The sequence below is a fragment of the Sminthopsis crassicaudata genome, chromosome 1 (genome assembly GCF_048593235.1).
Source record: "Sminthopsis crassicaudata isolate SCR6 chromosome 1, ASM4859323v1, whole genome shotgun sequence".
Lineage (NCBI taxonomy): Eukaryota > Metazoa > Chordata > Mammalia > Dasyuromorphia > Dasyuridae > Sminthopsis > Sminthopsis crassicaudata.
The window spans coordinates 190228410-190252816 of NC_133617.1; the positions used below are offsets into that span (position 1 = coordinate 190228410).

Here is a 24407-nt window from a genome sequence, read left to right on the forward strand (position 1 = left end):
GGTGAGGAAATGGGGAAGGAGAAAAATTTGGAACAAAAGGGTTTTGCAAGGGGTAATGTTAAATATTGTATGTTTACATGTACTTTGAAAATAAAAAGCTATTTAAAAAAAAAAGAATTGGAAGTTGGAGTGATGCCCATCAACTGGGGTGTGGTTGAACAAGTAGTGGTATGTGACTGATGAAATTCTATTGTGCTATATGTTATATAAGTGAAGGGGATGGTTTCAGAAAGACTGAGGAAGACTTAATGAACTCAAACTAAAGTAAGCAGAACTAGGAAACACTATATACAGTAAAGATAATCAAATGTGAAATCATTAACTATTTTGATCAATACAATGATCCATGATAATCCCAAAGAACTCAGAGAAAAATGTTGTCTCCCTCTAAAACGAGAACTGGACTCAAAACAAATTGAAGCATATTTTTTAAATTTTTTCTTGTGGATATATTTTGCATGACTTTTTATGTATCATGATTGTCATATTTCTTACCTCTTAGTAGGTGGAAGAAAAGAGAAAACTTAAAACTGATGTCCAGAATAATGCATCACACGGTCATTATCTTTTATGGATGGATACATAACAAATTCCTGTATTACAAATACAATCCCCTCCCCCACCCATAAGAAGTGACCAATTTAAAAAAAAAAAAATAAAAAAGGCAACCAATAAAATATACAGGAATTGAATGATTGCTCACAATTACCCAATTGAGGAAAAACTCATGAAAAACATTTTTAACAGATTATACCAAATCATCAAGACTCAAGCAACAATTTCCTCCTCACCCCCCAAAAACAGAAATCAGCAGGAAAACCAAAAGCATGGGGGAAAGAAGAGATATATATCTTGACATCTCATCTGCTAATGAAAGGTATACTAAGGCTGTAATAGGTTAATTCAACTAGAGCAAGCAGTTACTTCCTTCATTCATTTGTACAATAGCCTGCAAAACATCCAATATAAAAGAAAAGCAGGTAAGTCAGCATTGTGTCATAAGATGATTTCTATATAAACTCTACTGAACAAGATGAAAGATGTAGAGAAAAAAATAGGATGGCCAAACCCTATTTCTTCCCTATTTCTTATTGCTTGATCCTCACGACGAGGTGACAGAATTGTTATTACATATGAATTCTGTCAAAAGAAGAAATAAATCCTTAGAAAAGTTCAGTCACATTCCCATAATAATCAGTGTCAGAGACAATATCAAAACCCAAATATCTACTGAACTCTAAAACCTATCTTTTTTAATACATACCACATCAACAATAAAAAATGTGAAAGAAATGATATAAAGGAGATTGTCAGAGAAATGTGATTAGAAAAGATAGAACATGAAGCAAAAGCAAAGGATATCTGATATACAACTCAAAAACAGTATCCCTAGTGTCAAGAGATCTTGATAAAGATCTACAGAGGATTTATGGCAAGATAAAATATGGTCTCACAGAATAAGATGGTTTGGACAGATTGGAATCTTCGTGAGATCAAAGATGTATCAAAATGCTTTTTAATGTACCCTTTTCACCCCATATATAAAACTAATATAACCCATTACTAATGATTATGTCATTTTTTTTCTATTATTTCCCATTGTCATTATCTTGTTCATAAAATTAACACCATAAAATGAAAACCAATCTGCTGTTTTTACATAGTTTCCTCCATCTCGCTATCAATATATTTAAAGGGCAAGTCACTTTACTTTTTTAAATCCTCAATCCTCCCATCTTTAAAATTAGGACACTCTCCTAACAAGCATTTACTATACTAAGTATAGCCAGGCACTTTGCTAAGTATAAAAAAGAGAAAACACAGTTTTGCCTTCTCCTCCTTTATGGAAACAGAACATACAGATAACTAGAATATACAGAATAAAGAGACATGTGTATGTATATGATTACATATACAGTTAAGAGAATTTTAAGATGCCCAAAATTATCTTTATTCTGAGACCTTTATACAAGGTAAATTTAACTAATCTAGTTGTCAAGGACATCAGACTTTTAATACTATAATAAACACTTCTATCATAGACATATTCTAATAAAAACAAAAAATCACATACTTTCTTAAAATTGGTCCAGAAGTAGAACTATGTAAAGCACAAGTAGACATCCTGGAGAATCCACAATGTTTTGTTAAGCTTGATAATTCCAATCATTTGTGATCTTACCACAGTTCATTTACATGTTTTTCCTCCCTTTAACATAATGTAAATTTGAAAAGAGGTAATGTTTTGCTTTGTCTATGAACATCCAATGTTTACTAATGTATGATACTTAGTAGGAATGTCATAAAGTGTTTGCTAAACTGGATAGAATTGAAATATAAATGTTTGTCACAATGCTTAAGAATTAGCCAGATTAAATATGTTAAAGTTCTATAGGGTTTGTCAGAGAAAAATTAAATGTGATAAAGAGATGCCTATAAACTGAAAATCTCAATTGAATATTTATTCTAAATGCTGAAACACTGCAAAACTCATATGGCATCACCAAGCATTCAAAATGCCTGTATCATATACAAAAGTATCCCATTCACTCAACAAAAGTTTATTCTATTACTATAAGCAAGTAAAACTCTATGAAAGCTCTAAAGATAAGAAAGACAGGACTATGCCCTCAAAAACATTATAATATAGATTTTTTTTTTGAGGATCTTTTTGAGGTAAACAAATTCTTTTATGATCTGTGATGAAAAAATAAGTTTTCTTCAGAGCATTTGACAGGAAACTATTAATTACAGATTACACAGACTTGGTGGGGAGGGGCAAGTAGTAACAATTGGGGGAAAAATCAGAAAAGCCTTTTAATAGCTTCTGTTTATAGGCAGGACATCTAACATTCTCCAAAGGAAAAAACAGATGAGTCCTGATTTTTTTTGGTAACTTGCAAGCTTGCCACAAGTCTATCACCTATGATAGATATGAAGTTATACTTTTTTCTTAGTTCACATTACATATATATATATATATATATATATATAAAAGAGAGAGAGCATCTCCCAATACCACAAGAAAACCTTACTGGAGATTAAAAAATTTTGAACTTGGAAACTCAAGAGCTTAATTAATGTTTTTCAGTCACTAAGAAGATATGTAAATAGGGGCTTCAGAATAAAGTGCAGATCAATAACTAAAAAGCATTCGTGAACAGGATTTGTACATATAGAGCACCGTTTAGGATACAAGACGCTTATAAGAAGTACAGTGAACCAGAGATGGAAAGTTTTCACAATGAAAATTTGTGGATCTAATTATGAGGGCCAAATTTAAAATAGAGATAGAGATCAACTGGAATAAAGATCTCAGATAGGGATTCCTTTTTATTTTCTTTCTCATCCTTTGTTTTTATTAGCATAGTGCCTTGTACATACTAAGCCTTTGAACATTTGCTAAATTTGTAGACCCCGTCAAATACAGTAGAGTAAAAGGCACAAGAATGGGAAAAAAGTATAGTTGTAGATAAATAAGCCCAGTAGATCATGACAACATTTTAGAAAGAAATTAAATACTGTTATACTTCCTCAAGATGAAATGAGAAAAGCATAATAGCCAAATTCTTTCACAGGACTCCACAAAGAATGAAAATGACCTCAATCAGGAGAAAGGGAGGAAGATAACAGAAGCAAAACAGGAAAAAATTATTAGAGGCTAAAGTATTATTAAATATATGGATAGATTGAAAGAGGAGCTAGGTTGCTCTGTCAATCAAGGCATCACAAAATATATCCCCAGTCCCAATGGGGTCAGGCAATTGAAAAATGTTCCTCTGAATATTTTTAATATTTAGACTAGCTTCAATTTTGAAGAAATAGAATTAGCAAGTCCTATTCCAACAATCATTGCTTAAGTACTGTCTTCTCTTTGAAATTCCTTGACCTGTAGGTCTTCAGAACCTTTCAACACATTTCTTAAAATACTAGTTCAGTGAGCTTCACAAAATATACAGTGGAAATAAATAAAGATGAAAATCAACTTAGGTCAATTGAGAGTTCTAACTGGCATGCCACCCTTCTATCCTGAACATCCTCAAAAGGCTCATAATTTACAGCTCAAAATAACAACTCAAGGACAAAGGGAACAATCAAAATAGGATCAAAGGATTCAGAGCTGGAAAGGCCAGATTATCTAGGCCACCTCTCACTCTGCATCCCCAGTGTGCACATAGGAACTTGCTAGTATATAATACTTAAGACAAATAATCAGTAAACAAGAATAGGATGGAAGAGTAGACTTGGGATGGATATTGCCATCCATATCTAGAGAAAGAACTATGGAGACTGAATGTGGATTGAAGCATAGTATTTTCACCTCGTTTCTTTGTTTCCTTCTTTCCATTGCTTCCTCCCCCCCCCCTTTTAGTCTGATTTCTCTTGCACAATGTGACAAATATGAAAATGTTTTAAATGACTGCACATACTTAACTGCATATATTAGGCTGCTTCCTGTCTTGGGGAGGGGGGAAGATATGGGATGAAGGGAGAAAAATTTGGAACACAAAGTTTTTAAAAATGATGAAACTATATATTACGCAGAAAGACATGGAAAGACTTACATGAACTGATGCTGAGTGAAATGAGCAGAACCAAGAGATCACTATACAATTCAAGAACAATACTGTATGAGGATGTATTCTGATGGAAATGGATATCTTTGACAAAGAGAAGATCTAATTCAGTTCCATATGATCAATGATAGACAGAAGCAGCTACACCCAGAGAAGGAACACTGGGAAATGAGTGTAAACTGTTTGCATTTTTATTTTTGTTCCCAGGCTATTTTTACCATCTGAATCTAATTCTTCCTGTGCAACAAGAGAGTGTACGGTTCTGCACACATATATTGTATCTAGGATATACTATAACATAGTTAACATATATAAGACTGCTTGCTATCTAGAGGAGGGGGCAAAGGGAGAGAGGGGAAAAGTCGGAACAGAAGTGAGTGCGAGGGATATTGTTGTAAAAAATTACCCAGGTATATGTTGTCAATAAAAAGTTATAATAATAATAATAATAATAATAATAATAATAATAAAGAAAACTATGTATTATGTATGTATGTGATATAAGTATTTATTACATAGTTTTGAGGTTTTTTTTTTAAAGTAAACTGTGAAATGAACATTTATGATCTTAAATTATTGAATCTTATGTTGTGTTGTATATATGGAAATAATATTTTTTTGGTCTTTTTATATTTAAGTTCAAAATAACTTTTTTTTAAAAAAAGTAACAAGTTAATGAAATAAAGTGCTATATCACTGACAGTGTTTATTAGAGAAATACTAAAATGATTCAAGGGATAGTATAAAAGACAAATTTCTGCAAAGCTACTGAGTAAATAAAATTATCAAGAATTAAGAGTGGGTGAGGGTACAGGTCAATCATGTTTTCAGAGGAAAGGATAAGTAACAAATGCTATCAATGTGCCTCATTGGTTACCACGTAAAGATCTGGAAGTAATTCCCCAGTTAATAATCTTCTCCAGAGGATTTACAGGGAAATATGAACAAAACATGATACAGTATTAAAAGTGGATGACTTGGGATATTCACCACTGGAGGGAGCACCCATAACACATCAATAAGATCACCGACAATGACATATGAAGGTACAGACTATTGATTCAGGAACAATCCTCCTCTATGATCCTGGGAAATTCACCAAAATGCCCTAAGTCTCTATTTACATACCTGTTTATGTTTTTTGTTTGAACAAAGGGATTCAGCAATACTAAATGGTTTCTGGGATCATTTTGTGCCCTCAATCTTTTATCTTTTCCCATTAAAATCCTTCACCAACATCTAAAAGTAGACAAAGGTTTTATTTTTAGACTAGCCCAAACCTACATCTCTCAAGACTTCTTAATAAATGATTATATTTTCATTCAGTAAGAAACAAATACACAGGTGGTGTGAGAAAAATAAGGGATGAGAAAACAAGGGTTTCCAACAGAATCATGGAGCAAAAAAGCTTAGAGAGTGCTAAGGCAAAAGAGAATTTGAATAGGTAGATATTGTGAAAGGAACAGGAACAGAAAGAGCATCCGGAAATCTAAAGGTAGATGAAGTATGGTCTTTAATATTCTTCATGAAAAGCTTTAAGTAAAATCTGGAAAATAATTAAATGCAGAGTGTATTAGAGCAGGGAATTCAAGGTAACAGAGAGGTTGTGGACTGAGGTAAACTAGAAGGATGTTAGTATACTTGACAGAAATAGGGAAGTTAAGTTAGGTTGAGGGAAGGAAGATAGTGAGTTCTGTTTCAGACATGTTAAGTTTCAGATGTCTATGGAATATACAGTTTCAAACGTCCAACAGTCAGTTGATATAGAACTCAGGAGAAACTAGGGTTGTATGTTTAATAGTATCTGCATGAAGATGATAATTAAACCTATGAAATTTGTCAAGTCCCCTAATTTTGAGTAAAGAGAGTAAATTTACCCCAAAGTACTATAAAAATGATTCTTGGAACATTTCTTGACATCTCAAGGATATAAATGTGGCATACAAAATGTCTATATTATTTCAATGACAATTTTTTTTTATTATGTTATCAGGTGTTTTTTTTAAAAATATGGCACATGCCAGTATTTCATAAGTAGTCAATACCAAAACTGCTCTCAACACAAATAAAGATATTGACTCGAAATAACACTCAGAAAGAGAAACCAAGCAAGCATATATCAAGTACCAACTAATTCTTCAAGCAGAAAAATTTACATGTAAAGTCTATCAAATATTTAAATACACTAATTAATTACAAAATAATGCAAGCACCCTTTCAATTTCCATTGATGAGGCAGATGAATCTAAAACCAAAAGTAAGGAAGAATTTAAAAAAAACAGCTAGATGAAGATTATTAATTATTTCTACAAAACTATCAAAACAACAAAAAGTAGCAACACAGAAAAATACTCATTAAAACAAGTTGGATTTATACTACAGATATGTAAGATTGCTTCAACATTAGGAAAATATTCATCATGATAAATGATAAACAAAATACATCATTCACTTACATGAAAAATATTGAAGAGAATAATATGAAAAAACTTTTCCAGAATATGGATAAAAAATATTTAACTAAAATTAAGAGTTGACATTTTCAATGGAGGAGTGCTGGATACTTATCCATCAATTTCAGATTTTACAATCAAATGTCTTTAATAATATTTGACATCATACTCAATTCTAGCTACAATAAGACAAGAAAAAAGAAATTAAGTAGCACTTCTCTTGTGCCAAGCTTTATTCCCTTAATAGATAGTATAACTTAGGAAAAGAGGACAATTATTAAAAATTAATAGAGGCAGTCAAGTAGCAGGATATAAAACAGCTTCACAAAAATTACTAGCATTTGTTTCTTTCTAAAAAATAAACCAGAAAGATAAAAATTTTATTTCAATGAAATTACCAAAATAAAAACATTTAAAGTCTGAAACTTTACCTGCACAGGACTTAAACTCCATTACAAAACATCAGTTAAAAAAAAAAAAAAAAGAAAAGAATCAGTAAGATTTTCCTGATGTAATTATGCCAATATGATACTACTTTAACTGAGATACAGATTTAACTCCAAATCATATCATAAAAGAAAAATTTGAATAGAATTAGGAAAAATATTACAAAATGTTATATCTACCTAAACTAACAGAATCTACCAGGAGAGATTTTTCATTCAATAAAAATCCTTCAGAAAACTTTAGAGCAATTTGATAGAAAAAAGTTTTAGCCAGGATAATTACAAAAAATTTTAAATTAAATGAATTTAAAAATTACAAGAGAATACAAGGTGAAACCTTTTATACCTTTGGATAGAGAAGAAACTAGTGCCTAAATAGAGGATCAAAATTGTAATTTTAGTGATATTTTAAATCTTCTGCATGAACAAAATCAATGCAATTAAAATCAAAAGCTCTGGATTGGAAAGGAATCTTTGCAGCAAAATTCTAATACAATAAAGAATTGAAACAAATTCACAGCAAGAACCCTAATAAATAAGTGGTCAACATATAAAAAAAATTATTCAAAATTATAAATCAATGTCAGAGAGGAGGCATAGAACTTAGGAGATGTTGTAAAGGTAAAAATGAAAAAAAATTATGAAGTTTATCATACCTGTTCAAATGGTAATCTTTACTACTGGGTTTTAACCCAAGAAAGTTAATAACAAAAACAAAAACAAAAAATTAAAAACAAACAAACAAACAAACAAAAAAAACCACAAAATATTCATACTAGATTATTAGTAATTTTAATAACCTTTAACTAGAAAATGGCTTTTAAAAAGTGCTATATCAATATAATGGAACATTATTAATAGGAATTACTAATAAGAATTACAGAAGTATAGTAATATTTTATAAACTGATAAAGAATATCACAACGCACAGTAACAACAATGAAGATATCTCTAAAAAACAAATGAATTCAGGTCAAATATATTGGCCAATCTTCATTCTAAATGAGTATGGTTAAAGTATACTTCCTGTGTTAAGAAATGCTAAATTTAAAAGTCAAATGTTACATGTACTATAAATCATAATCTAAGTTAAAGTTTTATGCTTACCTGCTTTTTATGAGAAGACACTATGGAGGGAGGAGTTGTTCATTGGGAAATGATGTATCAAAACAAAATGTATTCCTGAAAGATGTGCAAACAAAATACATGCCCAATAATTGGAGAATAACTGAGTGAACTGTGGTATATCACCATAGTGGAATATTACTATGTATTAGGGAAAAAAACAAATATGAATAGTTCAAAGTAACACAGAAAGATTTGAGCAAAGTGATACCAAACAAGGAAGCAGGGAACTAAGAAAAGAATATGCAATAAGGTAAATCAAGTCAATACAGAGCAATAAGCAAATGGTGGTAGAATGTATTCAGTGCATGGAAGCAGTTCAACAGAGAAAAGAAACTGAAGGAAGAAAAGCTTCATAGGAGAGATGGCACTAGCACTCAGTCTTGAAGGAGTAAAACAATTTCAACAAGCAGAGATGCATGATGTCCAATCCAGACATGGGTAATGATGCCCTCCTTAAACAGAAGGTAGAAGATCAAAGAACAGAAAATAGTCCACGAAGTTCCCATTAAAGGAAATAGCAGACTAAAGGGGTGGGGTGGGGAGAGAAGATATGATAGTTGTTTTCAAGTATCTAAAAGGCCCTCACACACAAAGGGTTTAGATTTGTTTTGTTTGCCCCACACTTCACATTCTTCATAAGGTAGAACTAGATTAAGGTTACAGAGAAATACATTCAGATTTGTTAAAACTTCCAAATGTTTAGCTATTAAAAACTGAAATTGCCTGCCTCAAGAGGTAATAAGTTCTCATTCACTAAAGATCTTTAAGCAAAGGTTGAATAGTCACTTCTTCATTTTTCTATAGATGTTATTTCTAAAGTCAAGTATGGGTTGGTTTAATTGATTTCCAGGATTCCTTCCAACTATGACATTTTGATATTCTGAGCTAACTGTACCACGAGGAATGGCAAATATGAAGAATTACAAAAAAAAAAAAAAAAAAAAATTGGGGGAGATTTATTTAAACTTAGAGTGAAAAAGCAGACCCAAAAGAAATATAAACATCATGTCCACAACAAAATCATGCACAAAATGCTAAGGATAACAAAAATCACATTAAATACAATTGACATTGTTCCAATCTATTAAAAAAAAAAGTAGAACATAAAAAAGCTTATGTGAAACCATAAATTTCTATTATATTCTCCTTTTAAAAATCAGTATTACTTTCAAAGCTGTCTTCTGCTTATTGATGTTTTCTTCTTAATTTTCTTCTCTTAATCCCTATGCATTTTAAAAAATGCTTCAGATGCTTCCTTTTCTTTGGCAACACTATCACTAGTCTTGTATTTCCTCCCAAATATCATCCTCAATTGATAAAAAGAAAAACAAAACCAATGTAACCAATACTAGTCAAGCAAAGCAAATTCACGCTCTGGCAGTGGCAAAAAATCAGTTTCTTATTTCACTCTCTATTAGGATATGAGCAGCATGCTTCATCACTGGTCCTAGAAGGATCGTCTTACTACATCAAGGGCCAAGTTCCTATCAGATGCTACATCAACCAATCAAATCATTTCATGATTTTCTCCAAGAATAGGACTAAAGAAGCTGGAATTTAGGATTTAAAAAAGGTGTGGTGGCTATAGATAAGTCAATGAGGCAAGGGATTCAAGAATAATGGACAATATAGAGTTGAATTGGTTCACCAATCAAGATCAAGATCATAATAGCCTTTCTACACCTCAGGAGAGAAACTCAAAAACAAAAAGAAAGATTTGAGGACCAACTTCTAGTGATAACCCTCTCCAAGTTAAAGGACAATAGTTAAAGGAACAATGGACTGGAAATCTTAAAAATATGACTGTAAATCATGCCTTTGCTACTTATTGCTTACAAGATCTTGGACCACTATGACCTCTAAGCCTCAGTTTCCTCATCTGTAAAAACAAGGTTTAAGCTAAATGAAGCCTAAGCTCCTTTCTAGCTTTAAATGTTATGATTTTTGGATGATAAATATACATAATTTATTGCTAAATCCATACTCAAAGCATTTCAAGCTTGGTAATTCTTTTTAGAGCTTATATGTATGGGTTTAGTGAAGTTTGCAAAAACACAGGATCAGTTCCAAACTACAACAAAAAACTACAAAAGTAATTTAAATTTAAAAATTATAATGGTAGTGCTCTCGTTTCGACAGATTAGCCAAAGATTAGCATGGCCCCTTTGCAAAGATGACCCACAAATTCATTAAGCATTCTATATATTAAAAAAAACAAAACAAAACTATACTTTTGAAAAAAAATATTTTTATACAAGCTACTGAATTTCTTTTCTTATTCTTCAGGGAGTGATACTACTTGGAAGTCATGTTATTTGAATGCTGAAATGGCCAAAAATCAATAAGAAAAACTAACTGATATTTCTGTAACATTTTAAGATTTGTAAATTATTTTGCAGATTTATCTCATTTGATCCTCCAAATAATAGCAAAATCTACGAGGTAATTTTTATAAGTTAATACAAAAACTTTAATGATTTGTCCATAATCACAATGCCAGAATTCAAACATAGGTCTCTTCTTTTTGGGGTTTTGCTTTTTTATCAGGGGAGAGCATGAACATGGCAGTTCTCCACTGTCATAAATTAAATAGTCAAGAGTTTCCTGCCTTTGAGGAAATAAGAATCCAGAAAGGATAAGTATCTTCTTGGTGACACCATCATCATGATAATGCAATCATTATATGATAAGCATTAAGGTGTCTCCTAACTTCAAGTCCTGTATTTGACTGAAATATATCATCAACAAAAAATGAAAGAAAAACAGCATAAAGACTATGATGAGAAAAAATTGGACAATAAAATTGGCCCATCATATGGCAAAAACATGTAGCAATAATTGATGGAAAACCAGTCACTTGCTTTCAATTGGAAGCAAAGAAATATCAATATATTTGGAAGGTTCCCTTTCTCCCCCAAAATGGCTTATGATAAAGAATGCATGAAAAGATATACTAAAAATAAAGTCTCACAGAATAAAAAATTATGGATAGACTATAATCTGTACTGATAAGAGATTACAATGAGATTACAAATTCATCCAACAATTGAAATCAGGTAAGGGAAAAATTATTTCAAGTCTTTAGTTTACAACAATTCAGTTGTATTGCCCCTGAAAACACTATACAACATGCATACATGTATAAATATGAACATATATGCATAAGTATCCATAAAAACATCAATCTTCTGTTAGTGGTTACCTTTACATGGGCTACTTCTCTACCTTACTTGACAAGAAACATTTCATTTATCTATATCTGAAGATCAAATAAGCAACTGTCATAATGCTATTCATGAATAAAATATAAAAAACTCACAAGTGAGTTTTTAAAAAAGGCTTAGAAACATCATTAAAGAAATTCAATAATGACCCATTTCACTACTACTTCTAAATAGGAGTTACTAGATAGATGACATCTCTAACAATCAACATAGTACTATCTTTACAAAGGTTTTTCTCCTTGTTAACAGAAACCTAGAAACTGATCCTTCATTCCTTAGATTAGAGATATGAATTTGATATGTGGGTACAGGGGAATTGTGTTAGTTTACAATATCCAAAAGTATAAGCAATATCAACAGCATTCAATAATAAAAATTGAGCTCCAAAACATAACAGACAGAAATGGAATGAAGATTAGGAAATGTAAGCAGCCAAGCTGGTTTAAAGATATCAACTACTTATTGTTTTTATATTCTTATCAACTATGCTTGAAAAATTAGACTATAGGAAATTAGTTATCAGAGAAAATTTAAATATAATTTATGTGAAGTAATCACACTTATGAAATCACAAATCCTTAAAGTGCTAATGACTTAATGTAAATAATTACTATTAATTGGATACTAAAGAACTATATTTACTTCCCTGCATTCAAAAGTCCTTATCTTCATAAAGTTAAGTTCATATCACTTAAAAAAAAATTATTTAAGAAATAATATTTTTAATATCATTTATGGCTACAAATATGCAAGGCTACTTCACAAAGAACTCACTGCAATAACCAAGACAAGTAGCAGGCTAAGTCAAACTTTCCTTAGTTGACTATATGTAAAGAAATAAGACTACATATATAGTAAGACTTTATACTTTATACTAAATTTAAGATATCAGTTTATTTCACATCTTTTCAAATTCTTATATGAAGATGTGTAATACACATATCAAAAGCCATAAATTCCCTAAACATGCCTGAGTTATTTTGAATCTTGAAAAACAAAATTTAGTTTTTTTCCTCTTAAGGAAAATAATATCAATAAAATTAGATTCCCTGACTTCGAAACTTAATTTAGTGTGACAAGATTTAAGTTATTTTGATTTAACAACCTGTAGTTATTACTAGTTCCCTCTTACCTTCAATAATTCCTTGCAGCTGTCAAGGCCAATATCCACAAGAATGCCTTTCACTTTTTTTCGAACCTTCCTAATATTATCAAGATTTTCAACAGGAATTTGAAACATTGTGACTTTCCTAAAGCAAAAGAAAAACAAACAAACAAACAAACAAGAATATGATAAGTACATTATCACTAAGAGGTTTTATTTCTCTGCAATTATTTTAAAACATGCTTATTGTGATCTGAACTTCTTAAAAGATAAATAAGAAAAACTTCTCTTTGTAGCCATAATATCTAAAGTTATGAGTAGAAAGATGCGTTAAATAATTAACAAAGTACATGAAAGGAGTAATAAAGAAACTGCTACTTGTACTCCCAATAACTTTAAAATAATTACAATATATTACACTATTCTTATGTAATAAGTGTAATGCTTTTTACAATCATTCTCCAATATGGATGAACTCTGGATAAATAGCATAATAAACATTTTGTTATAATAGCTGTACTTTGTCTATTCTGAAACAGAAAAACTATATTTAAAAGGTTTTTTAAATGACTTCTATATTTAAGTTTTATTTTAAAAATTGTCAGATTATGGGCATATAACTACACTGTTGAATTATGAAGTAGTCCAACCAAACCAGGCAATTTAGAATCATATATATTTAAAATGTCCATATTCTTCTTCAACATAGAGAAAAAGCTAATCCAATTCCAATTGATCAATGATGGACAGAATCAGCTACATCCAGAAAAGGAACACTGGGAAATGAGTATAAACTGTGAGCACTGTTTTGTTTTGTTTTTCTTCCCAGATTATTTTTAGCTTCCGAATACAATTCTTTATTTGCAACAACAAAATTCGGTTCTGCACATATATATTGTACCTAGGATATACTATAAAATATTTAATATGTATGGGAATGCCTGCCATCTAGGGGAGGGGGTGGAGAGAAGGAGGGGAAAAATTTGGAACAGAAGGGAGTACAACGGATAATGTAAAAAAAAAAAAAAAAAAAAAAAATTACCTATGAATATGTACTGTCAAAGAAAATGTTATAATTATAAAAATAAATAAATAAATAAAATGTCCATGTTCTTGACCCAGAAAAAAATATTCATATAACTTTTTTGTAGTATAAAACACTGATAAAGTAAATACCCACTGAATATAGAAGGAATAAACATGTGGCAAATGGTTTACATATACATAGGAAACTATGAATAAGTAATCTAGGAAAACATGGGAATTGCTTCAGAACCAAAACACCAATACACAACAATTATAAGAACAAAACCCAAAATTTATGACTTTGTGAAAGAGAACTGCAAAACTACAATTCCTTTGTAAGGACTGTGTGTGGAAGATTGTATCAGAAGTTCTCAAAGTTTGATTGAATCCTGAGGCCTACCCTCAAACCATTTGGGGGAAGTGGGAGAGGAGAAGGGGGTCTTAGAAATCAAAATTATTCCCATATCAATACTAGAACATTTTATGTCTTTTAAATTATGCCTCTTTTTAAAAGCCATATTCTGTGTATGAGGCTAGATTTTCTTCATAAACATAAATTCAAATAATTTCTCAACAGATTAAATGTATAAGTGAATATGGGAATCTAGCTATGTTCTATTAAGCTAGCCATTAAAAGAAATTTGCAAAATTATGTAAAATAATATAAAATCTCACTATTTTTGGGAAATAGTTATTTTTATAAAATTATTTAGGTTAACATGTATTGTTATTTAAATTACTTATTGAATATTTTTAAATTTTATAAGTTTTAATTCTAAATAAATGGTAAATATTGATACATATAACAGAAGTATGTTGGAGTCAGCCTGAACCAAAACTAACTTTTCAGTGTGAAAATTTATCTCAGAAATCAGTAAACAGGACTGTCAAGATTTGATCAATTGCTTTGTCTAAACAATCACTATCAGAAAAAATGTTAGCTGGTACCATTTCACGCTTCTCAGATTAGCTAAGATGACAAGAAAAGATAATGATGAATGTTGGAAGGGATGTGGGAAAATTGGGACACATGCACTGTTGGTAGAGTTGTGAACTAATCCAAACATTCTGAAGAGCAATTTGGAACTATGCCCTAAGGGCAATAAAACTGTGCATACCTTTTGATACTGCAGTTTCTCTACAGGGCCTATATCCCATAGAAATCATAAAAAAGAGAAAAGGACCCACATGTACAAAAATGTTTATAGCTGCCCTTTTTGTAGGGGCAAGGAACTAGAAACTGAGTGGATTCCCATCAGTTATGGTGTATGAAAGATATGGAATATCTTTCGGTCAGAAATGATGAGCAGGCTGATTTCAGAAAAACCTGCAGACTTATATGAATTGATGCTACCTGAAGTGAGCAGAACCAAGAGAACATTAACTAACACTGGACACAGTAGTTACAAGATTATGGGATCATCAACTGATGGACTTGACTCTTTTCTCTTTTTTAATTGAAGTTTTAAATTTTCTTCTTCTTCCTTTTTTTAAATTTTTTTTTTATTTTTTTGCTGAGGCAATTGGGGTTAAGTGAATTGCCAAGGGTCACACAACAAGGAAGTGTTAAGTATCTGAGACCAAATTTGAACTCAGGTCCTGCTGAATTCAGGGCTGGTGCTCTATCCACTGCGCCACCTAGCTGCCCCTGAAGTTATTTATTTTCAATATATGCATGGATTTTTCGACACTGACCCTTGAAAAACGTTGTGTTCCAATTTTTCCCCTTCCCCCCACCCCGGATTGCAAGTTAAACACAGTAAAAAAATATTAAATCCAATATAGGCATACATATTTATACAATTATCTTGCTGCACAAGAAAAAAATCAGATCAAAAAGTAAAAAAAAAAAAAGAAAAGAAAAGAAAAAAAAAAGAAAAAGAAAAAGAAAAAAGAAAATTCAAGCAAATCACAACAAAGAGTGAAAATGCTATGTTGTGATCCACCCTCAGTTCCTACAGGCCTCTCTCTAGGTGCAGATGGCTCTCTTTATCACAAGAACATTGGAACTGGCCTCAATCATCTTATGGTTGGAAAGAGTCCAGTTCATCAGAACTGACAGTTGCATAATATTGTTGGTGTTACTAACATTCAGAAAGATAACTATGGAGATCCAATGTGGATCAAAGCACAATATTTTCACTATGTTGTTGTATGTTTTTTTTTTCCTTCTGACCTGATTTTTCTTGTATAGCATAACGAATGTGGAAATGTTTAGAAGAATTACACATGTTTAATCTATATCAGGATTGCTTGCTGTCTTGGGTAAGAGGAAATAGAGATGAGAATTTGGAACACAGGATTTTGCAGAAGTGAATGTTGAAAGCTATCTTTGAATACTAAAGAGGGGAAAGAGACCTGTATGTGCCAAAATGTTTATGGTAGCCCTTTTCGTAGTGGCTAGAAACTGGAAGATGAATGGATGTACATCAATTGGAGAATGGTTGGGTAAATTATGGTATATGAAGGTTATGGAATATTATTGCTCTATAAGAAATGACCAGCAGGATGAATTCAGAAAGGTTTGGAGAGACTTATATGAACTGATGCTGAGTAAAACAAACAGAACTAAGAGATCATTATACACCTCAACAATAATGCTGTATGAAGATATATTCTGATGGAAGTGGATATCTTCAACATAAAGAAGATACAACTCACTTCCAGTTAATCAATGATGGACAGAAACAACTACACCCAGACAAGGAACACTGGAAAGTGAATGTAAATTGTTAGCACTACTGTCTATCTACCCAGGTTACTTATACCTTCAGAATCTAATACTTAACGTGCAACAAGAAAATTGGATTTGCACACATATATTGTATCTAGGTCATATTGTAACATATGTAAAATGTATGGGATTGCCTGTCATCTAGGGGAGGGAGTAGAGGGAGGGAGGGTAAATTTGGAAAAATGAATACAAGGGATAATGTTATAAAAAAAATTACTCATGCATATATACTGTCAAAAAAATTTTATAATTATAAAAAATAAATACATAAAAAGAAAAAAAAAAGAAAGCTATCTTTGCATGTATTTGGAAAAATAAAATACTATTAGAAAATTAACAAACCAAAATAATGTGTGTTGGTCTTAAGATTTTCTCTCCTCAGAGAGCCAGCTAGGTGGTAAACATTTAGAATGCCCTTAAGATGTAATTTATAGAAACAACAATTTTGTAGAGAAAAAAGGGTCCTGAAACCAAAAAGTTTGAGAATTGGCAAGTGTTACACTATTCAAATTGTTGTTGCGCTGGTTATTTTGCTTAATTTCTGTTTCCTCTTTTTAGTCTGCTTCTAGGGACAGTTCTTTGGGAAAGACATAGAAGCTATGTATATGACGTAAATAGGCCTCAAGAAAAATTATAATTTTTAAAAAGAGACCAACTTTTATTAAAAACAGAAGTCAGAATCCTCATTTGCCACCACTATCTCTTCAAACTATAATCCTCTTATTCTCTTTCCTTTTGCAAAAAATTCACAGAAAAAGTGTCCTCACTTGCTTTTTTCACTTCCTTTACTCTCTTACTAGCTTTAGCTTCTTAATTCCTGTCAATTTGGGTTCTTATTTTACTCAACTGAAGATCCATCCCAAGTTATCAATGATCACTAACTGCAAGAGCAAAAAGATTTTCTAACTTCATCATTCTTAACCTCTCTGCAGCATGACAACTCTATGTTGGTTCTCATTGTTGCCTTCTCAGTCTCCTCTGATCATCATCCATATTGTGTCCTGTGGATCTTTGCCAAAATTCCTCTCCTCAGTTCAATTCTCACCTCTCCATCTTAGTGACTTAAAAAGGTACAACTATATTTATATACTTATTGGTATGAAAACACCAATTACCTACTAAACTTTTCAAATCTAGATGTCCCACAGACATCATACTCAACATGTTGGAAAAAATAAATTATCTTTATCCAAGAATTTCTTTATTTCTGTCAAAAGCACATTTATCTTTCTATCTACCCATAGTTCCCAATCTCCAAGGCATCTTCAATTGTTTAACTTCCCTTTATCCAAGCTGTTGTTACCCATGTTAATTCTACCTACAAAATTTTCCTCTTACCTGTCTCTTCTCCACTTACACCACTATCACCTTAGTTTTGGCTCTCATATCTGTTGATTTAATATTTATTTCTATCTTTCACATACATCTCTTTTCTGACACCTCGAACACTCTGGTACAGGCCCCCAGTATTTCAAACCTGAACTATGCAATAGCTAATAATATCCCTCTCTTCCCCATTCCAGATAATTATTTTTCCTCAACTGTCAAAGTAATCTCTTTACACAGATCTGACTGTGTTACCCTTCCCCTATTCAATGATCTCCATCACTTTCAAGATACAACAAAAAAAAGTTTGGTGTTCAAGTTGTAACTTGCCTCCTCATTCCTTTCTAGTCTCTTTAAATCTAACATTACTCTTCCTCTCCAACCCCCCCCTCCCAGTCCCACACTCTGTAATACAATGACATTGCCTTCTTGTTCCTATCTCCCAACTTCTGGGGCCTTTTCACTGGCTGTCCTCCATGTCTGAATGTTCTCCCTCTTCATCTGTCTTCTGCTTCCTTCAACTATCAGTTAAAATACCACCTCCCACAGGAAGCCTTTACTTATCCCTTTCAATTCTACTTTCTTCCTTCTGGTGATTTCTAACAACCTATATTACTGCTTATTCATACAGTGATTCAGATGTTGTCTTCCCCTTAGATCGTGAGGTTGAGAGAAGGAACTATCTTTTATGTTTTTTAGTATCCCCAGTGCTTAACAAGTGTCTAGCACATAGCCCACTATGTAAGGCTATGTTAATAAATGATGACTATTAAAATAACTGCCTAACCGGTCTTCTCTTCCCTCTTCAATTCGTTCTCTATTCAAATGGCAAAATTTAAAGGATAGGTCTGACCATATCATTCTCGTGCTCAATAAATTCCAGTGGCTCTCAAATACCTTCCAAATCAAATATAGACTCCTCTGTTTGGAATATACAACACTTACAATCTGTCTCCAATCTACCCTTTTAGCATTATAGCATTTTGCTTCATATTGTCTACCTTCCATCCAAAATATCCTTCTTGCTATTCTTTATCTCTAGTCTCTAACACTTCAGTTTGTCTCCCTAGTCTAGAATGCATTCCATAATCTCAACTTCTCATGGAAGAGGGAAGGAATACATTTAAATAGCGCCTCCTATATTCTAGGCACTACATGCTAAACACTTTAAAAATCTTTTCCTTAAAGCCCTGGTCAAACATCACATTCTTCAGTTTTTTAAATTCCCCAACTTGCTAATAATGTTCCACAACCCTTACCAAATTACCTTGTACATATATTGTATATATTTATATGTGTACATGTTGCCTTTTCAGGAAGAATGGGGGCTCCTTGATTGCAGGAGCTGTCATTTTTTCTTATATCCCCAACACCTGGAATACAGTAAGCACTTAAATGCTTTCACTGAAAATTTAATAAGATAGTGAAAAGACTTAGAATTTAGGCTTAGTATTGCCCTTTATTACTTAGCTAGATGGACTTGGGCAAGTTATTTTGCTTTTTTTAGTACTTGTTTCTTCATCTGACAAATCAGAGTAACTGTCCTACTTCCTTCACAGGTTGGTAGTGAGGCTCAAAAGAGGTAATATACTTGAAAACTCTTTTAAGACTATATATAAAGGTAAGCTTAAAACCATACACAAATTCATTAGTAAAAATTCAATTCAACTTTTAAGAAACATCTATTCTACCAAGTACAATACAGCTATGAACAAATTTTAGATGACATAGGTTTACATGAGGAATACACTAACATGATAGAGTTTAAAAGTTTATAAGTAGGAGCTTTCTAGCTCCAAAGTGTTTTCTTAACAGTTGCATTTAGGGGTAGCCAGGTGGCAGAATGGATAGAACACTCACACTGAAGTCAGGAGGACCTGAGTTCAAATCTAATCTTAGGCACTTAACACACTTAACTGTGTGACCCTGAGCAAGTCACTTAAGGCCAACTGTCTCAGGAAAAAAAAAAAAAAAGTGACATTTTAAGTATTTACATATATTATCAAAACTGATCCTCACAAATAACTGAGAGGTAGGTGCTATGATTATCCCCATTTTACAGATGAAGAAACTGAGGCAGATAAATTAAATGATTTGGTCAGGATCACACAAATAATAAAAGATGCTTATCTGGCTATATAAAAATTGTGAAGAGTCTTTACAAATAAACAAATAGAAAACTACATATTTTGAATAATTTTGAAGAACCTTGCTCAAACATTTTAATTTTATCTAGCATTTCCCATGAATTTGGAGAATGATATTTAAATATTGATCATTTTTCTCAATTAACTAAGAGCAATGGATACCAATAACATAAGAAAAACCAAAAGTGTAGTTTCTTTTGCACAAAGAAATGAGGAAATAACAATATCCACCATTTATAAAGCACTTTTAAGATTTACACAAAGGACTTTCGAAATATTATCTCATTTTGGAAATATATAGTTTAAACTTTTCATTTTCTACAGAGTCCATAAAGGTAAAGTGACTTGATCAAGCTTATTAAAAAAAATGTCTTACAGCTATGGCTAAAAATTCAGATAGCTTTCATGAGGTACTAGCTACAAGAGTTTTCAACCATACCTTATGTTCATATATTCCATGTTATCTATATCTTAAATTACTGTTAATAAGGCAAATGGGTTTTGGGATTGCCGTGGGTTAAAATAGGGAAAAAAATGTTTCACTGGTGTTATGAAAAAGCTAAAACCCATTATATGTTCATATCAACCCAGATTCAAGCCTCATTAATATGACCTGGAAATTTTGTTACTGGAATGTTTATATCATTACATTCTCACACCTGAGTGGTGCTTCCTGGGTTTTAAGACATACCTTAACTCCGCATTTATCTTATCAGTTTAAGAGCAAAAGCACATATCATAATTAAATTTTCTGGATACAAATACTTATCCTTTTTAAAGCATCAAAACATCAATTTAGTCTATCTACTCCACAAATCTTTCTAAAATATATTTCATAATTTTCTTTCTTAAAAAGCATATATAAAAACCATAATGTAATCTTTAAATGATGACACAGATTCATCATTATGATTATTAGTAGACTGTCCTACCAATGTCCTATTGGTATCTTTTGAATCAAAGCATGGAAATGAACACGGTCTTACAAACAGTCCCAAACAGCTAGGCTCCAAATTCTTGTTTCTTCCCTTTTGTCATCTTTCACATTTGCCAAATTGATTCATGACAAAAACAAAAACAAAAAAACCCTAAAATCTCCTGGTCTTAAGTATAAAACCTTTGAACAGCCCTGACAACTGAGTTGTCAGTGGTCCAGATGAATGCAAAATAAACAATACAGAGGAAGAGACCTGTTCTTAGCAGACCCTAAGGATGCTTAAAAATCTAATTCTAGTCTTTATTTCAATGTGAAAGAATACAGCACTTTAAAAAAAAAAAAAAAAAAACTGGATTATAATGATTTCAGTAATTAAACTGATGAATCATTAAGTAAATATTGTGCTGAAATGAAAAAAAAAATAAGTACTAGACTGGGAATCAAAAGATTTGTTCAATTCTTTGAAACATATTAGTTTTAATTCAGTCTTAGTATTTAGTATTAAGCATTTCTAGACTATTCATAATCATAATCTGCTTTTAGAAAAATAAGAGGAAAAATATAACAGAAGTCAAATTGGAATTATCATACTAAAAATTCACAACATTAAGGAATCCTGAACTCAACTTTTATTATTTTCAGACACTAATCACACAGCATATTAAGACAGTGGTTTTCTACACAATGTTCTCTATAAGAGAAAAATCTATTCACTGTACATTCAAATTTCCTAATGAGTTGACAAAAACCAAATCACTCTGGTAACTCCCCTTTGGTAAATTTCTTATTATTTATTCTCATGTAAATGACAATCAAACCTATAATTTCTGATAAAAGCACTAAAAATATCAACAAAATCAAATAAATATCTTTTCCCAACAATTAAAAGACAGCAAAACTTAAGAGATGCTCTTCTAGACCTTCTAGAATCATGAAGCCTTCAAAATCCACTTTAGAAGAAAATGATTTCATAAAACAAAATAAACGATTCGTATTATTTCTAAGTGTTGAGAACTTTTACTACCCATGGAATTGAAAAACTCCAAGGCAATATGAGGTCATCTAATTCAACATATAAGTGACCAAGAATTTCCCTTATAATGACCCTCCAACCTTTACCAAAGGGGGTCAGTCCCTGCAAGGTACACAAAACTGAATTACAGCCGTTTATTCTGTGTGACTTTGGCATCAGTTTCTTCATCTGTAATATAAGGAGATTTCCTGAAAAGAAAGTTTACTTTCCAGTTTTATACCTTATGATCCCACAGCTATCAAGTCATTAACCTATCTAGCAGAGCTTGGATTTTATATTTTTAGATAGGAATAAAATAACTTGCACTACAATGTACAAGGGAAAAGTACTTTGTAAAAATTAAAGTGCAACATAATTATCTCTTAAGTCACACTGCCACAAAACTGCCCAAGCAGGGAAAAAAAAATCCTTAAATATGAGAAGAGTGCTAAAAACCAGTTTTTTCAATAGTTTAAAAAAATTTTAAGGGAGAACTGCCAACTGTGTTCAGATCAGTTTCACATATTATAGTAAAAATTTCAAACAAGTGGGAAAAGCCGATGTCAATTTTTTTCCACTGAGATTTTGGAAAAACTACTAAGAAGATTTCCAACCATCCTCTGAAAATGTTTAAATTAATTAAGACACAGAACTTAACTTTTATATATAAGGCAAAGAGAATAACAGCATTATTCTCTTAGTTCAAAACTTAAAGTAGTGGCAAAATTAAAAACATTAATATTCAGTTTTGAATTAAAAAGTATCAATAACAAGTGTAGAGTTGAAATAATTTTGTCGTTTATATGCAAGTGAATGCTCCAAATAAATTTGGACATTTAGATTTCAATTTCTAATGAAATTACATTTCTTGGACTTTTATCTGAAACTTAGGCTTTTTTAAAAAGTCTCAGAGCATGTTTTAAAACATACTAAGAAAGATGTAAACAAAGAAAAGCATATTAATTCTGTGCACTTAGTAAAAGTGGGAAGTGAGACTTTAAAGTCACTTAATATTTACATAACAAGTGCGCTTTGGTATTCACTCTAGAAAATAAAATGAACGTATTTATAAGTTCATAATAAATGGTCCCAGCAGGTTTCACAGTTAACTTTTCTCCTTGAGGGAGGTAAGAAAATAAAAGGTAAATTTAATCAATAAAAAAAACAGGAAAGGAGTCTTTAGAACCTCGAGTCCTCGGAGTCTTCTTGGGATCCACCGAATTCTCTATACCTAGCTATCGCCCAAGGCTCCAAGCAGGATTGTTATTATTTGGGTTCTTAGCTCGCCGAGTCCGCAAAGCCGGCTCCCCGAGGGCAAGGAAACTAGGAAGACCGAGGATGGAGAATTGCCAAATGCACCCGGCTGCGGGAAGAATCCGAAGCCCAGGTGATCCCGGCCATCGTTTTTTCCGTCTCCTCTTTCCCCCGTTACAACGCCTCCTTAGCCCACGTGACTTCCCCCAAGCCGGACACGAGGGGTTAAGGGCACCGAGGAGAACGGAACGTTCTTGAGCCCCGGGGCCCCAAGGCTGCGCGCAGCAGGCGAGCAGTCCGGAGAACGTCCTCCGGATTCCCCGGCCGTGAGGTCACAATGCGGTTGCATCTGGCCCGGGAGAGAAGTGGAGCAGGGTGGGGGGCAAGGGGCGCGGGAAAATGCAGCAAACACAAAGTTCCCACTAACTAGAAGGCAATTTATGAGCAGAAGAGGTCCCAGCTCGCAGCTGGCAGCTCGCGCCCACTACAGTCCGTCAGATGGTCCCCGGTCCCACCCCGGACTGGGACGCGCCCGCCCGGCCCTTCTCCCCGCCCCCTCCGTCGAGGAGGTCGGGAAGGCGGTGCAGGCGGGCCTCCTAGCGATAGCAGCGCGCGCGCAATCAGACGGCGCGTCTGACAGAGTGTGCGGAGCGCGGCTTTTCTTTCCTCTCAGTGCAGCCTGGTCAGCAGACGCTACTGCGGGATGCTGCTGGCGACCACACTGTACCTACCGCTCAGCGCTGAAGAGGGAGCTCTTTTCCTCCTCCTCCTCCTTCTCCCGCCGCCGTAGCCGCCTCCTCCTCCTCCGCGCCTCACAATACCATCCAGACGCCTCCCCTCTTCGTCTCCCTGTCCTCCCCTCCTTTTCCTCCCTTCCTGCAGATGGGCTTCTCTCCTTCCACCCGACCTAATGCCGGAGGGCTGTGCAGGAACTCCAGTGCGGGCGGGACCCTCGGCGTCAACGCCCCACGCCTCCCCTGTGCAGGCAGGGACCCCCTCGGCGCCTCAACACAAATCCATCCCTAACAGCAATACTGT

General features: G+C 33.0%; 1 protein-coding gene across 6 annotated transcripts in view; it reads right to left on the reverse strand.

Moving 5' to 3' along the window:
* ADNP2 (ADNP homeobox 2) overlaps positions 1-24407 on the reverse strand; it is a 40116-nt gene that overhangs the window by 15393 nt on the left and 316 nt on the right. The window contains exons 2-4 of one of the 6 annotated variants that reach the window (XM_074273121.1): positions 12961-13078; positions 8584-8658; positions 5706-5816 (exon numbers count right to left, since the gene is read on the reverse strand). Coding sequence is in view for 3 of the 6 variants with exons in the window: in XM_074273087.1 (XP_074129188.1) it covers positions 12961-13068 (108 nt within the window). In the remaining 3 variants the exon portion in view is untranslated. Of the gene's footprint in view, positions 1-5705; positions 7943-8583; positions 8659-12960; positions 13079-23301; positions 24076-24100 lie in introns of those variants that run through there. The other 5 variants (XM_074273113.1, XM_074273087.1, XM_074273096.1 and 2 more) reach the window with 5 other exon arrangements.